General features: G+C 31.7%; 1 protein-coding gene across 1 annotated transcript in view; it reads left to right on the top strand.

Annotated features, from left to right (window-relative positions):
* Nucleotides 1-15,919, top strand: part of RELCH (RAB11 binding and LisH domain, coiled-coil and HEAT repeat containing) — a 126,583-nt gene that overhangs the window by 38,421 nt on the left and 72,243 nt on the right. The window contains exons 2-7 of the mRNA XM_074202040.1: nt 926-1,015; nt 10,368-10,439; nt 10,555-10,610; nt 10,716-10,829; nt 15,152-15,352; nt 15,445-15,536. Of these exons, the coding sequence (XP_074058141.1) occupies nt 926-1,015; nt 10,368-10,439; nt 10,555-10,610; nt 10,716-10,829; nt 15,152-15,352; nt 15,445-15,536 (625 nt within the window). The remainder of the gene's footprint in view (nt 1-925; nt 1,016-10,367; nt 10,440-10,554; nt 10,611-10,715; nt 10,830-15,151; nt 15,353-15,444; nt 15,537-15,919) is intronic.

Here is a 15,919-nt window from a genome sequence, read left to right on the forward strand (position 1 = left end):
TGTCCAGGATAGGTCTAGGGCAGGACTATCCAAATTTACTTTTAAAAGTTTTTATTGAAACAATAGACAATTTATTTTGATTTGCCATTTCAGTGATACCTCAGTGGTAGCTGGACTTCTTTTACTGAAGTATTTAGTAAATCCACAGGTGGTCCCCATAAAATTGCCCTGAGGCTGCATTTTAGGCAACCGTGCTCTAGGATTTGAATTCAGAGTACCTTGGAGGATGGTGTGTCCTGGGAGCAGACAGACTAATATACTTAAGTATCCCCTGGGAATATCAGTAAAGACTGCAAAACTGCCAAAAAATGAGAGGGCTAGCTGAATTTAAAACACTCCACCTCCTATGGCTATAACTGTAATGTGTGCAAAATCATGACTCAAAATAAAGAAAATATTAAAAGTTACTTTGGAGGCAAAGCACATGGTTATGAACTAGAAATTAAAAATGCTAAGTTCTATTTTTTAGTTTTCCAGTGTCTCGGTCTCTCTTGTCCCTCCCTTTTAGCTTCAGTTTTCCAGTTTATAAAATATGCTTCATAAAGTATACATCAGGGTACTGTTTTAAGAACAAGTAGTATAAAATGTTTAGAATTTAGGTGGTTTTAATCAATATAAGATAATTATTTTTTAGATTACTTTAGAAGTGCATTAATGTATTTTAATGGCCTTAAACACATAATAGATGTGTTCTCAATGTTTGTTGAATTGATTTTCTACTATTTAAAAAAATCTATGAGAATTTAGATTCTATATCAATTTATAAGAGCACTTCTTTAATTGATTGTAATACTCAAACAGTATTCAAGGGTCCTAAGATTTTAGGCTTGAAAGGAAGAGACTTTGGTAATTATTAAGTCTAATTTCTTTATTTTGCAGATAAAGTGAAAACAATGTATTTTAAATCAAATTTTTTCTTTTACAGATCGAGCTGGAAGCATCAGTACCCTTGATTCTTTGGACTTTGCAAGATATTCGGATGATGGAAACAGGGAGACTGATGAGAGAGTAGCAGGTGAGCAACTGAAATTGATCTGAAATTTTGGCACACTAGAAACTTTCAAATGGCACTCATCAGCTAGTGGATAAAAAGCCTCCCTACAGATAGGTTGGCTGATACTCAGATGGCAAGTATTGTATGTATTTCATGTACTATGCTTCATGATGCTAGCAACATGTTTCCAGAGATGGTGATGAATTTATACTCCTATAAATCTCATCTTGTGACTAGTGCTAATGAGAAACAACTTGGTGTGGTGGATAGAGGGCCAACATCAGGAAGACCAGAATTCAATATATGCCTAGCTCTATGATCCTAGACAAGTCGCTTAACCTCTCAATACCCCAGTCAACTCTCTTTAAGACTTAGAAGTTACAGAAGACTTTCCAATACTTAATTGTGGGAAATGTCCCTATCAACAGTTTCCTCTGTGGAGGAAGTCAAAGTTCTACAAGCCAAAGTCACAAAAAGGACAAAAGTCATATTCACCAAATCCTGCTTGAAACCAACTATATACAGTTGGAGATATAGGTGTAGGAGTGTAGAATGGCCAGGGAAGTGAGCAAAGTTGACTGATTCATGAGGATTGAATGAGTGACCACATTAATTCCATGACCACATTAATTCCATTAGAATGTTATGTTAATTCAAATAATGTAACACACAAATGATATTTTTCATAGATATTTTGCATATTTATAAGCAAGTTTTCATTTCAGGACTATTATTTATTTTTGAAGCACTTTTAGTGTTTCCATTAAAATGACACATGATCAGGTAGGAAAAAGCAAATAAACCCTAGGCTACCTAGAACCAGCTAATTATCTTTGGCAATAGAAGTTAGAGAATAATAAAGAACACACATCTGACTCAGTTCTCTAGTCGTCATTAACTTCTTAATTTTTTGCTAGAACTCTTCCAAGTATTAATATTGACATTTCAGTTTCATTTCCTTTTTTTTTTGTCCCTTCTAATGAGTAGTGATCAATTTTGTTTCTTATGGATAGTGAAATGCCTAGCTAGAAAAAAAAAGTAACAGAAAGCCTGCACAACCTCCAAACCTTGATAATTAAGAATTTAATATATTTTAATTTTTTATAATTTAGTGTTTATTTTTATTCTCAACAAAATGTAACTTCTTACTTTGCACTTGAAATTTTTTGGATTATAAATCCTCATCAGAAAGTACAATTCTCTATGTGATAAGGAACTCTTTGACTTAAAAAAGAAAAGGTATATGGAAAATAAAATTGCACTGAAATAGTTTTTCCTTTTTATAAAAATCTCTTAAGGAAATGAAGTATGCGATAGAGAAGATGTTTATCAAAAAACAACTTTACTTAAGCATGATAACCAGTTTTCATAGATTTTTACCAATCTGCTACCCAATGCCAATGCTTTAAAACCTCATCAAAAGACTAATAATTACATAAAATATAATTTGTCCTGTTATCTACTATTGGACCACATACAAATCACAAAATCTTTTTGACTTTCCTGAGCAAGTCTTGGGCAGAAGAGGTCATGGATAACACAGGTATGTGTCCCGTTGCCCTGTCAGGTAAGTGTAGGGAATTCTCCAACCCTTATGTTGTCAGTAATTATTGACCATGCTCTTCAGACAAATGTTGGTCATCTTTACAGATCTTTTTCAAACTTAGAGTTCTAAGATTTATTCATTTTTTTCTTTATTTACAGTAGACTCTTCCTTTATTGGGCATCATTTCTAAAGTATCTCTGGCAATGCAAAACTTTTACTCTAAACATTCTTCAAACATCATAGTGTAGCTTGGTTCTTTTTCCTTAATGTCTCCATTATATTTTTTTTCTCAAGAGTTAAAACTCTTAAAGATGTTTGTAATGTTAGCAACAAAATGTTTTCTTTTGAGGGCTTATTTCTTTTCTGAGTGAGCTGAAGAAGATATATTTTTCATCATAAATTGGAAATAAATGCTTTCTTATCACATCATGATGCATAATAGTTGAAGTGACCCATTTTATTCCAACATTGATTTAATGTTAGGGTTGTCTTTATTTTAAATAAAGAATTTGGTGTATGTTTTCTAGTAAAGTTAGTGTTGCCCCATTTATAATAGCTCTTTTGAAAATGCTCAAGTTTTCTAGATTACAGTAATTAACATTTGTAGCTTAGACATTGGGTTGTAATTCTCTGTAGTGTACTTTCACTTTTTAAATTTCTGGTCTCCCATTCTTTTCAACTTCCAATTAATAGTTGTCTTGTTCCATATATTCACACTTTCATCTTCCATAAAATCTTTCTTTTTCAGTATGTAATCTCATCATCTTTGTATGTCTCTTGACCTTTGATATTTTTAGGTGTATACATATATATATATATCATTAATGCCAGAAAGCACCTTGGTTGTATAGCCATGTATTTGTGTATGTATGGGTATAAAAATTACTATTTGTTAATGTCTTCAGTGAAGGAAAAAAGGTAGCATGTTTATAAAACAATATTCTTTTATTAAATTAAGAAAAGTGGCAACTTAAAATCCTCATTCTTAATTTAGGAATATTGCTGTGTGGATCTTTGGAACCATCCGATGTCACTGCCAAGAAATTAAAAATATTCTTATTCAAACACTGAATGATTTACTTGTTTTGTCAAAGACATATTAGGAAAATAAAAATGGGACCTTAATTGATAAATTTGCTCATTTTTCTTCCTAGATCCATAGATTTCTATGTATGCATCCAGTGTATAAAAGTGCATTGCCAAACATGTTTAGAACAGGGTAAAAAAAAAAAAGTCTTCAGAGCTTCCAATTCAAGGTCCTCTGGATGAAACTACTGCTTACCTCCCTAGAACCAGATTTCCTGGCTTGACTTGCTATTTTTTCCATAGCTTCATGAATTCTGCTATTTCAAATTTCAGATTGCTCTATTATACCTAAGTTGCCATAAGTACCATGGTTTGCAGAATTCAGTAGAGGTAAAAACATTTTTCTAATACATAGTGCCAAGGTTTTCCATATCCAAGAAGGTTTTTGCTTGAGGCTAGGACAGGATGATAATTTGAATTACAGACAGAAGGTAGCCAGCCATGGCTTTCTACTCCTGAAAAATCTACCTGGAGAATAGATCAAAAATTTTTCCATGCTGATTCGTGCTGAACCTGGTTGATCTTTGTTATCACTGCCCCATTCTATTTCTCACATCTATTATCTTTTATCTTATCATTTTCATTTTCTGATTTATGGAATCCTTTTTAACAATATACCAAATCCTCTACAAATATAGACATAGTTAAAAGATACAGATATATAGTAATAGCTGCCATAGAGAGGTTATATTATATTGAAGTATTGAGTCTTCTTCCTTTGAAGCTAAAATAGATTCAGAAAATAATATTATTGTTTCAGATGACTACACTCAAATTTAAAAAAATACTTGCTCTAGTGCATTTTTTTTGTTTAATCCATTAGTCTGCATAATTGAAAGAAGTCATTGATCTACAAGAAAAGATAAAAAGAAATCAAATTTATCAGATAACATAACTTTTTTTGGTCATTGAACCAACTGACTTCATTCAGTAATATGGTAGAAAAAACATAGTCTGGCACGAGATTAGATGTTTATGTTCAAGAATCTCATCAGATACCAATTACACTTTGCTGTTGTTGAAAATTTAGAAGGAGAAAGAAACTTAACAACAGCAGCAGCTTGTGACTGATGCCCAGTCAACAAAAAAGCTATGAAGTATAGCAAATATACATGGGTGAGTGGAAAACTAAGGTGAGTTTAAGTATCTCTTCAGTCTCTTCAAAATAATGTATTTTAGAAACATGAACAGATCTTTTGACAACTTTAAATTATTGAAATTGCAAATACTACATATTCAGATAGTTAATATATATATACATTACAGGTAAATAATACCTATGAAGATTGACCATAGTTCTTGATTCACCCTTATAAATTTTAAGGTATTTTGCTGTAAAGCATTATTTGTATACCCAGGTATGGATTTTTTTAATATATGTTTTTCTCAAAAAAAATTGTTTTGTGATCCTTACTGAGTTGCCTCATTAAGCATATGTTTTCAAAAACATCTCACATAACTATTCTAAATACACACAAGCAGCTATTTGAACTATAGGCTTTAGATCAGAATTGGACCAGAATTTAAAGTCTTATAGGGAATATAGAGGGGGAAGGACATAGAGATAAATGGAAACAAGTTAACACTATTATTTATAGTTTACTGAAAACATTGACATGAATCTATACAAATCTATGCACAATTTTATTAAAATTCCTCCCAAATCATCTTTTATATTTGTATACTAGTTTTCAGTGCACTATGGAGTTAGTGGAAAGCACATAAATGGCAGTAAGGAGACTTGGGTTTTAGTCCCTACTCAGTCACTAATGAGCAATGTAATTTAGAACAACCTGTTAATTTCTCTGAGTGTCAAGCTTCCTTATCTGTAAAAATAAAGAGAAATGAATTGTATACTCCCTGTTAGTTTCCTGTCCATGATTTTTAATTATATATATATATATATATATACACACACATATCCATGCAAGTATTTTATTTTTATATAGATATAAATTTGCTATAAGTGAAATATCACATATCTTTCAGAGCACATCAGAAATCACCTAGGCCAATTCTCTCATTTTACAAATCAGGAAATTGAGGCATGAAAAGGTGAAATATATTATCCAAGATTATACAGCTAGAAAATATCTACCCTTATCCTTTAAAATCTAGCACTATATTTTATTTAATGTTTATTCTATTAATCACTTTTCCTTTTAGAAGACATTCATTATCAGTAAGAAATATGAGATCTCTTCTTTGTTTATAATGCATTTGCCTTATTCTGAAATATTTTTGAAATAGATGTTTTGAAAGTTATGAAACTTGGAAATGATAGTCTGATCATTATCATGATTTTGTGCTGATTCATTGTCAAATTAAAATTAGTTGACAAATATAACACGGTGAATTATATGAGTATTCTAAAAAAATTTCTTAAAAATTTGTCTATAAGAAAAGCTAAGCTATATGACTTTACTGTCAAATAACTGCTCAGGACATTAAAAGGGTTGCTACAGAACCATTCCTACTTAAAATTTTAACCAGTTAATATGGAAAAATGTATAATGTCGAAAAAAAATAGAACCACTATATCTTTATCCTTCAAGATACAAGACAAGGTAACACAATCCCAGATGTCTACCTCTATTCCTTTCAGTTTTTTCTCCCACATAGCAAAAAACTGAAAATATGCCAGTAGTTTACCTTGTACCTAGCAGACAACTCAGACAATTTTTAATATAAAATATACATAGTTCTGAGTTGTGCACTGGATACAGAAAAAAGTCCTCTGATCTGAAGGAGAGAGGATGCAAATGGTAGAACAATTTTATAACAGGCTCACAGAATTTAGTTAGAACTGGAAGTAACTTTTTACATCATAAAAGCCCAGTAATAAATAACTTTCACAGATTGTGGAGCTAGATGTCAGTCACACAGATCCTCTGATTCTGAACTTCTTTACCACCTCCATTGCTTCTGAGTTTGAGTTTTTTTATGTACTTTTTTGCAAAGTACATATTGTTGCATTTGATTGTCAAAAAACACTACAAAGTCAGTTTGCTACCAAATGAGCTAACAGATCTACAGAAACTAAGTGACTTGCTGTTGGTCACATTAGCTGGTAAATGGTAGAAATGGGACTGGAAACCAAGTCTTCTAATTCCATATCCAATGTTCTTTCCAGTTTTACCTAGCTGCCCTTTGCTGTATGATAGCTGCTGAATACTTGGGGAAGATTAGCCATCAGGGTGGTAAGAAGGAGAATGTTTTCTTGATAATTGGAACTCTGAAAAGTAATGTGCTCTGGATTAACCAATGTTCAGATTTAATTATTCATTCAGCAGGTATTTATTGAGCAATATATTTAATAGTATAATATTATTTACATTTACATTGCACTTTACAATATCATTTACATAGCACTTTACAAATTCTATTTTATCCTCCCAACAACCTTGGGAGGTATGTCTATTATTATCTCCATTTTCCAGTTAAGGGAACTGAGGCAAGCAGAGATTTTGTGACTTGCTCAGGGTCACACAACTAAGTAACTTGCCTAAGGCAGATTTGAACTCAGTTTTTCCTGACTTTAGGACCATCTCTCTATCCACTGTGCCACCTGACTGCTCTTTATTGGGTCTTTCAATTCATTCTTTTCCTAAACTTACAGAAATAAATAGTCCAGATAATGCATCTTTATAAGGCATTGGGTAGGGTCTTTCTCTTAGATTTAATACCAGGAAACAAGTCTTGGTGGGGTTTTGGTAGGGTTTGTCCTCACTTCCCACTTTTTAGGGTTTTTTCCCCTTTGGAGTTTTTTTTCCCCCTTCCCAAGAAACCTGTTTTTTGGGACCCTAGAATGAAATGAAAGAAGATGGGGATGCATTATCTTATAAGATGAGTTCATCATATTTAAAATTTTTATTCTAATCATGAAGCCATAAAGCATTTAAACTTGTTTGAAGAGCAAGCTCAATCAGAAGGTCTTTAAAAATGTCAGAAGCAGATAAATTTTTCCAGCCTTGTACAAATTGAAAAATTGAGCTAGAGCAATAAGAAATGGTATTCTTTCAATTTAATTTGAATTAAAATAAAATTTACATATTTTTCCCTCTCCCTGTCAAGAATATTGAGTTCTGAGTATCTGCTTTCCAAAGAAGTAGAGTGCCATTATTTTGCAACATCTGGTTCAGAAATAGTCATTGGTTTCATTAGTTTTCTTGTCATTATCTCAGGTGACCTTGAATAAGTATTAGTATCAAGTTTTTAAATTTGTATTAGAAGTTATAGCAAGCTATTCTCAGTAGAATCGTATTGTTTAAAGGTTATTTGTAGCTAAACATTAAACAGTAGAGAGGATTAGACATTTTTTTGAGAATCATTGAAATTGAATCTCTCAAGAATTTGCTATTGGCCAATTCATTTCAAGTTTTAGTTGAACTTTTTAATCCGCAAAAAGGTAAGTTTACTAACATCTTTAATAATCACACTGCTGTTCAGAGTCTATATTTTTTTTATTTTAATCTTACATATATATGTAAATATACATATATATGTATGTGTGTGTGTATATATATATATATATATATTATCAACTGTAGACATGCTGTATGGCTTCTAACGAGCTTTTCTTTTGAGAAATGTATATTACCTAAACAAGAAACATGCAGCAGAGTGCTTTTATTTTGATAGGCTCTATCTGTTCAGTCTTGTAGTTTTTTGTGGTATTCAACATCGTATTTGTACATAAAAATTTAATTCTTGCCGTCTGACATGGGTTTTTCTGGCTTTCTGTGCCCTAATCATACAGTGTTTTCCTCTTAATTCACCTTAACTTTCTCCAGTTAAATTTCTGAGTTTTTTCAAGTTTGTGTTTAAACCAGTATTTTTTTTAATTTCATATTTCTGTCATTCTGGGGTAGAGCACTCCTGATCTGCAATTGTTCTGTAATATGTCTTAGTGTTAAGAGACTTAAAAAATTAATAGCAAACACAACTTAGTACTGCTTCAACCAAAAATCAGTTAAAATTTTTAGGTCCAAAAATGAATTGGTGTGCCATATAAACTTCTTGTATGCCATTGAGCATAGCAAGAATATATGTGTAGTCTTATACAAACAGCAGAGTATTAATTAACTTTGTTGCACAAAAATGTTTGCAGATCAGCTTTGCCAGCTACCAAAAAGAAATATTAACACATTTCCTCTCATTAGATCTTTAGTTATGCTTCCACATTGCTGCAGTTAAATTCTGTGCATCAGAGAAAGTAGTTTCCACGCAGCAGATGTGATTCAGTTACATCCTAAGGTTTTGATGACTAAGTGCAAACTGAGTGAAACTCTTTTTTCCATACAGACTTAGTTTCTAGTTATTACCATGAATACCAAGACATTTTTCAGTAAACTAGTTAGAAAAAAAAATTAAATGATAGCAAACATTTCCTAAATGGTGTCTAAACATTTGCATTTTGGTTATGCAGTTAGTTGTAGAATTAATTATCTGTGTAACTTCTAAGGATAAATAATTTTTTTAAAGCTTTGAGTTCTTTGACTATCTGGTTCTAATTAACCACAGAACTAATGATAGAAATTTCTGAATCAAAGAAAATTTACTTGTTCTTAAGGCATATGAATATATTTGTCCTCCTCATAGATGAAAGTATATAATTATGTTGTTATAAAACAAGAAAGATTTCAGAACACCATTTGAAAAGCTCTTTTTGAAAAGCATGTGATGCAGTGTTTTTAGTGAATTTAGAGAGAACTGGCCTTCTTATACCCATTCAGGCACTTAATACCTTGTGTGACATCAAGGAAATTACCTAATCTCTCTGACTCTCAGGTTTTTCTCAACTATAAAATAATACCAAACTAGGTGATTCCTTCAGTCCTTTCCAGTTCTCAGTTTGTCAACTTAGAAGTACATTCTTTGAGAGAGAGTGGAAATTTTTTGTATTAAGAACTCTTAGCTACTACTTTTCTTCTTCCCTTACAGCTGTTAGAAAAACATATCTTTCTTATGCTTTAAGAAACATCCAAAATGATTTTCTTTGTTTTATTTGAGATAGTGTCCATTGAGAAACCAGTTGTTGTATTGTATTCTCATTTTTAATAAACCCTAAAGTTCTTTGAATGTTTTCTTGTAGTTATATAATTTAGGTATTAAATATGTTAATATTAACTAAAATAAACTTTGGGACTTTTTTGATACTAGGAAAATTCAGATATCATGAGAAATATTTAAGAATTTGAAAATATATTGTTATTTATAAAATTAGTCTATCAAAGAGGTTTCCATTATCTTTATTTTAAATATTATTTGAAATACTTATTTTTTAAAATAGTTAGTTCAGTTAATCCTTTTTTGATATTATACTTTTAAGCGGTTAAGGCATCACCTACTTAATCCATCATTCACGAAAAATCTTATCAGTGGAGACATTTCATTTCTCTTCCTAACTTTTAATTAGGGAGAAGTATTCAGTCACAATATTCAATAAAATATTTGGTATTTTAGAATTGCTTCAAAAAATAGAACAATTCCTTGTCAGACAGCTAGAACATTTGGTCAATTTATTTAGAATACTAGTAATGCTATGGAAAATGTTCACCAGTTTGCTTTCAGACCAACTCTGCTGCATGCTTTCATGAGTTCCATAAAGATTGCATGCTTTCTGTTTTCAATACAAATTGTATTTTTTTTTCATACCCATCCTTGCTTTTTATTTTTTTATTTTTGTTTCCCTTTTCTTGGTTGGATGCCTGTGTGTGTTTAATCCAAATCCCTGTCCAGTCCTGGAGTTTGAACTACGGAAAGCCAAGGAGACCATTCAGGCCCTCCGAGCCAACCTGACACAGGCTGCAGGTGGTGTACATAAAACTTTTCTTTAGACTTTATAATTTAACAATGTAGAACTAGTTGAGATTTTTTTCTTATCATAGATATCCTAAAGTGTGTTTGTATATTTCTTCTCCCCCAGAAAATGAAGTTCCTTTACAGGAACGAAAAAATTACAAATCAAGTCCTGAAATTCAGGTAGGCAGTTTGTTACAGAAAAGTACATAAATAACTTTTATTGAATGATAGAACAAATGATTGAGAAAAAAGACTTATGATGTTATTTTTATTTTTTATTTCTAGGAACCAATCAAACCTCTTGAAAAGAGAGCTCTAAACTTCCTAGTGAATGAATTTTTACTAAAGAATAACTACAAACTTACATCAATAACTTTTTCTGATGAAAATGATGATCAGGTAAAGTTTGAATAATCCATCGTAAATTTTGAAAAATGGGTGGTTTTATGTCTCTGTTACCTGATTGTTCACCCAAAAAGTCACCTATAATATGTCACCTCCTTCCCTTAGAAACTTAACATATATAGCTTCTATTCTGTGCAAAAATTTGCTTAACATACTAAAGTAAGACGTACCCTGCAGGGACAGAAAGAATTTTTCTTAAAATTTTTAATCGCTATTTGTTGTGAATCATATAAGCAAAGATATCAGCATCAACTGTGTTGGATCACTATCTTCTTCTACAAATAAATATTCATCCTTGAATCCCATTAGCATTATAGCCTAATAAATAGAAAGGGGGGGGGGGGACAAATAGAAATGGGTGGGGTGGAGGGGGCAGAATTTTCGCAGACTACATAGGGATTTATTGTTTGTGTGTCCCTGGACTACTGTAATATTTCAAATTCTTTTATAGACAGAAAGCCTGGTGCAGATATCATGCTTATAGTCTCTACTCTAAGAATCTAGATTTGTTCTGGAATTAACTTGTATTCTAGGACCTCCCAGAATTTTCTCTTTTTTACTTGTCTTAGAGAGGCCAAACCTTAGGGCCAGTCCTGTACAAAGGGGTCCACTCAGGGCTCTGTAGATTAAAACTGGTCTTGGCCTGGGCATCTACAAAATGTTCACAACTGAGCTGGTCCACTCTAGGATAATATTGGCAGACTCAAACCTGTGAGATTATCTTTTTAAGATATGTTGGGGGAAAAAGGGTGAGAAAGTGGCACCTAAAGCCCTGTTTTTGCTCCACTTTGGACTCAGGAACTACCATTCTGGCATAAAGAAGAATTCTGAAGAACTTAGAGAACATTCAAAGGAGAGCTCTTCAAATGATGAACAGGTTATAATAAAATTATACCTATAAGGAAAAAACATTAAAATACTTAGCCTTCTTTTATTCAGACTTAGCATTCCCACAGTTGGCACATGAAATCATTGTTATTTCCCTGAAGATGATGACCAGTCATGTCCCACCCACCTTTCTGTTTGAGGATAGAAAAAATAAATGGACTTGTAGTGCAGCCTGAGAAATTTATATTTGTTGCTTGCTTCTCTTATTAAGTATCCCTGAAATTGGCTTACTGAAGTTGGTTATGGGGAGTTTCTTCTCATATAGAAATTTTCAGACATTTAGATAACTGCAAAGCACTAGCTAATGTTTTGATTCTGTGACTAATATTTAAGATGCTTCATTATTTCTATTTCATGTGGCTCTCAGAAGCTCCCTAGAAATTCTTCCTACCTTTCATTAGTCCCAAGCACACAGGGCCTATCTCCCTTTTTCCCTTTTTTCCTTTTTGTGAACCTCTCAAACTGAATAGTTTTCCTCTGTGGGTGGAATATTTGACAAAATGAGGGCCATGCAATGCATGAAGTCCATGTGTTCACATGTTACTTGCCTTTTTACCTTGTGAAGACTATAGCTTTTACTAAAAAATTTTCTTCATATAACAGAGTTCTAGTTTATGTTGTTTCAGTGTTATCATTGTTGTTGCTTTTAAAATTGGCTACCCAGACATATATTTGAATGTCTAGCAGTTAATATCAGATTGGGGTGAGAAAAAAAAGAAAAAAAATGTTTTATTTTAAATTGAGGATTACAAACTTTTTAACCCCTGAATAGGATCCAAGAGATTTAAAAGTCTATTCATTATTAACAGGACAAAATCCTTGTAAAACTGGGAAAAGGTAATCTTTGGAATATTTTAACTCACTAGGCTAAATTCCTAGCAGGGTTAGTTTTATCTTTGATCCTCTTTAGAAAGGTAAACATCATATAGTTTGTGGCAGATCTTTTGACCATTGCCTTAATTCAAGGCTGTTTTTTCCACAAAAATTATGAAACAATCTCATGATTCTTTTGATGTTTTCCTATAGTTTATCAAGATAATACATTTCACCTTGTGTAACATTTCTCAAAACTTTACCTTATTATAATATCTTCACTTTTTGGGGGGCAGTTAAAACTGACAGGTAAAACAATTAAATATTAGAATACCTCTTCTGCTAAGAACTGTACAATCTGATATAAATACTGCTATACAATTACATGACAAGTTAATCATGTTTGAAATAACCAACCAAATAAGAAATAGAGAAAATGTTAATTATAGGAGATATAGTATGGGATTGCTATAAAGTCATTAGGCTGACCAACTATATATGATCTGCTTAGGAAAATAGTCAACAGTATTTTTTCTGTATTTTAATTTTTGATTGTACTTTTAATGTTTAACAACTTTGTGTTTGTTCATTGGGCATATATTTCTATCCTTTTTACCATTTGCATGATATTGATTATATCCTCTACTGCTTTAACTTAAGAATGTGTCACTGATACATTAGTTGCACTCTTGGTATAAAATATGTTCACCATCTAAAATTATGTAAATCAAACCATCTTTTAGAGAAGATGATGCAGGTCATCTTGAAAATTGTATCATTTCTTGGGCTATAATTTAAAACTAAGGTAGTCTTTATTACGTTTAACTTCTAACTAGTTTTAATTGCTGTAGTTGTCGTGCATCTTTGATTAATATAGAGTAGTACTTAAATAAAATAGTTGACATGCTTTTATTTAAAGTTTTATTGTGATATAAGATAAAAAAAATTTGTGAATCCAGTAGAATTATACTAGACTACTTCTTTGTAAAGGCAATTTGGCTAAATTTAAGTCAGAGATTAAGTTTTTAAGAACATATAGTCAACTTTTTTATTTTTTTATTATTATTATTATTTTTATTTTTTTTTTTAGGATTTTGCAAGGCAAATGGGGTTAAGTGGCTTGCCCAAGGCCACACAGCTAGGTAATTATTAAGTGTCTGAGGCTGGATTTGAACTCAGGTACTTCTGACTCCAAGGCTGGTGTTATATCCACTGTGCCACCTAGCCACCCCTAGTCAACTTTTTTAAAGCAAAGAAAGCTTCATTAGACTTTTTTGGGAGAGTGTGAGATCAGATATTCCCTTCATTATCTTTTATTCAAAATGTGCTCTCAGAATAGTGTTAGGAAATCAGCATTCTAACAAATAATGGTTTGAACCAATAAGTATAAGGTATTTATGTAAAGTACTAATATGTTAAAAAAAAAATTGACCTTTGAAGTCAGACTGTGGAAATCTATGTGGTTCAGTTGTTTTTCTTTTGAACTTCTCCTTTGTAATTATTTACCATCCAAGTATACTTTTCTTATTACTTTGAAGTTACATCTTGACCAAAACTGTTATTGAGTTTCACTAGAACTAAATAATACTAAATTAATTTTGGCCTTTCCCTCAGAGAATTAGGATTAGTTCTCAATGAAGACATACAGAGGAATGTGCACAGACACCAATGATAGTTAGAAAAAATATTTTAACAGTGTATTGATAATGGAAATAAATGTAATACCTTGTCTTCAAACTGTGTGCTATCAAGCTTAAACCAAACCTTTTCATATTTAATTTTGGCATAGTTATTGAACAACCAGTCTGATAGCTTTATAGTTATACCTCACATAAGTAATATAGATAAATAAGCAGCTTATTTCTCTGAGTACCTTCTGAAAGCATTAGTTTCCTAAATTATATTTTTGTTTTTCTCACTCATCAAAGAATTTGATTTAATTTGACACAAAAATTTCTAATCAACGTCTTTAAGAGGTAATCTTTTGGAACTGCAATACCACCTACCTGATGGTCAGAGTTAATAGAGAAATTGATGCCAAATGTTTACATGAAAAATAGGGGAAGACAATACTGGAAAAATTATGTGGTTTAAAAAAAAAACAGTATTTGAAGTCAGTGGTCTAGGTTTAAATCTTGGCCCCTTCCAGTTACTGTCTATTTGTCTTTTGGCAAGTTACTTAGCTTTTCGGGCCTTAAGCCTCATTCATAATATGAAGATTGTTTCAGCTTTAAATTCTATGATTCATCATAATCTAAATAAATATATTCAAGTATATTTCTTTTAACAATGAATTCAGGTTCCTTATCCTAAATGCTTTATGAATTCCTTTTTTTTAAAGTTAAATACATACATTCACTAAGATCCCAGATCAACTCTGCTTTAATTGTCCCTCAGTTGACAGTAATTTACTGAATATCTACTGGTTGTTTACTAATATGCTTAGTGTTATAGGGGAAGCAAAATGCATATTAGACATAGTACTTGTACATGAGCTTATATACTTCTGATCTACAGCAAAAGTAATTTTATGGTGAGTTTAAAATAAAGTTTATTTGTAGGACAAAATGTGTCATATAACTAGTTGTTGTTTTTTTTTTTGGACCCTTTTCAAGGATTTTGAATTGTGGGATGATGTAGGATTGAACATTCCAAAACCTCCGGACTTGTTACAACTCTACCGTGACTTTGGAAACCATCAAGTAACTGTGAAAGATGTTGTAGATGTGGCAAGTGGAGTAGAAGAAGATGAGTTAGAGGCTGTTACCCCAGTGTTAGGTAGCCTTCCTTCATTTGAAACCCCACAGCCTGTAGAGGTAAGGAACATTAACTGTTCTGTCTTCAGAAAGTCTTTATGTTTACATATATTTAACTGTATAAACCAGAATCTTTTTCTCATTGGTTCTAGAATTGCTTGATAGTACAGAAGCTAGAAGATAAAATTAGTTTATTAAATAATGAGAAGTGGTCTCTGATGGAACAAATCAGAAGACTAGAGAGGTATGTATGCTCTGATTTCATTGAATTTTGAGGGTAACATGAGAGTTGAGATTTGATTTCATCGTAGTAACCAAAATTGCATTTTGAAAAATCATATTATTGAGTACATTCTTCATTGTAGTTGTAATTACCTTGAAAAACAGTAAGAGAACAACTAGTCCCAAGTAAGGGAACTGATTAACGCTTACTTTGCTAGGAAATAAGATGACTTTCTCTTCCTTTTTCATCAATTATAGTCATAACTAAAATATATAACTTCACCATATGTGGTATAGCTTAATTTAATCAAGAGCTTTTTTCTATGTTATTTTTTAAATAGTTTTTGACTTTGCCAAAATTTGGTAGAGTAAATTTGCCTATGGAAATTTCTTTTTTCTCTTACA

This window comes from Macrotis lagotis, chromosome X, assembly GCF_037893015.1.
Source record: "Macrotis lagotis isolate mMagLag1 chromosome X, bilby.v1.9.chrom.fasta, whole genome shotgun sequence".
Taxonomy (NCBI): domain Eukaryota; kingdom Metazoa; phylum Chordata; class Mammalia; order Peramelemorphia; family Peramelidae; genus Macrotis; species Macrotis lagotis.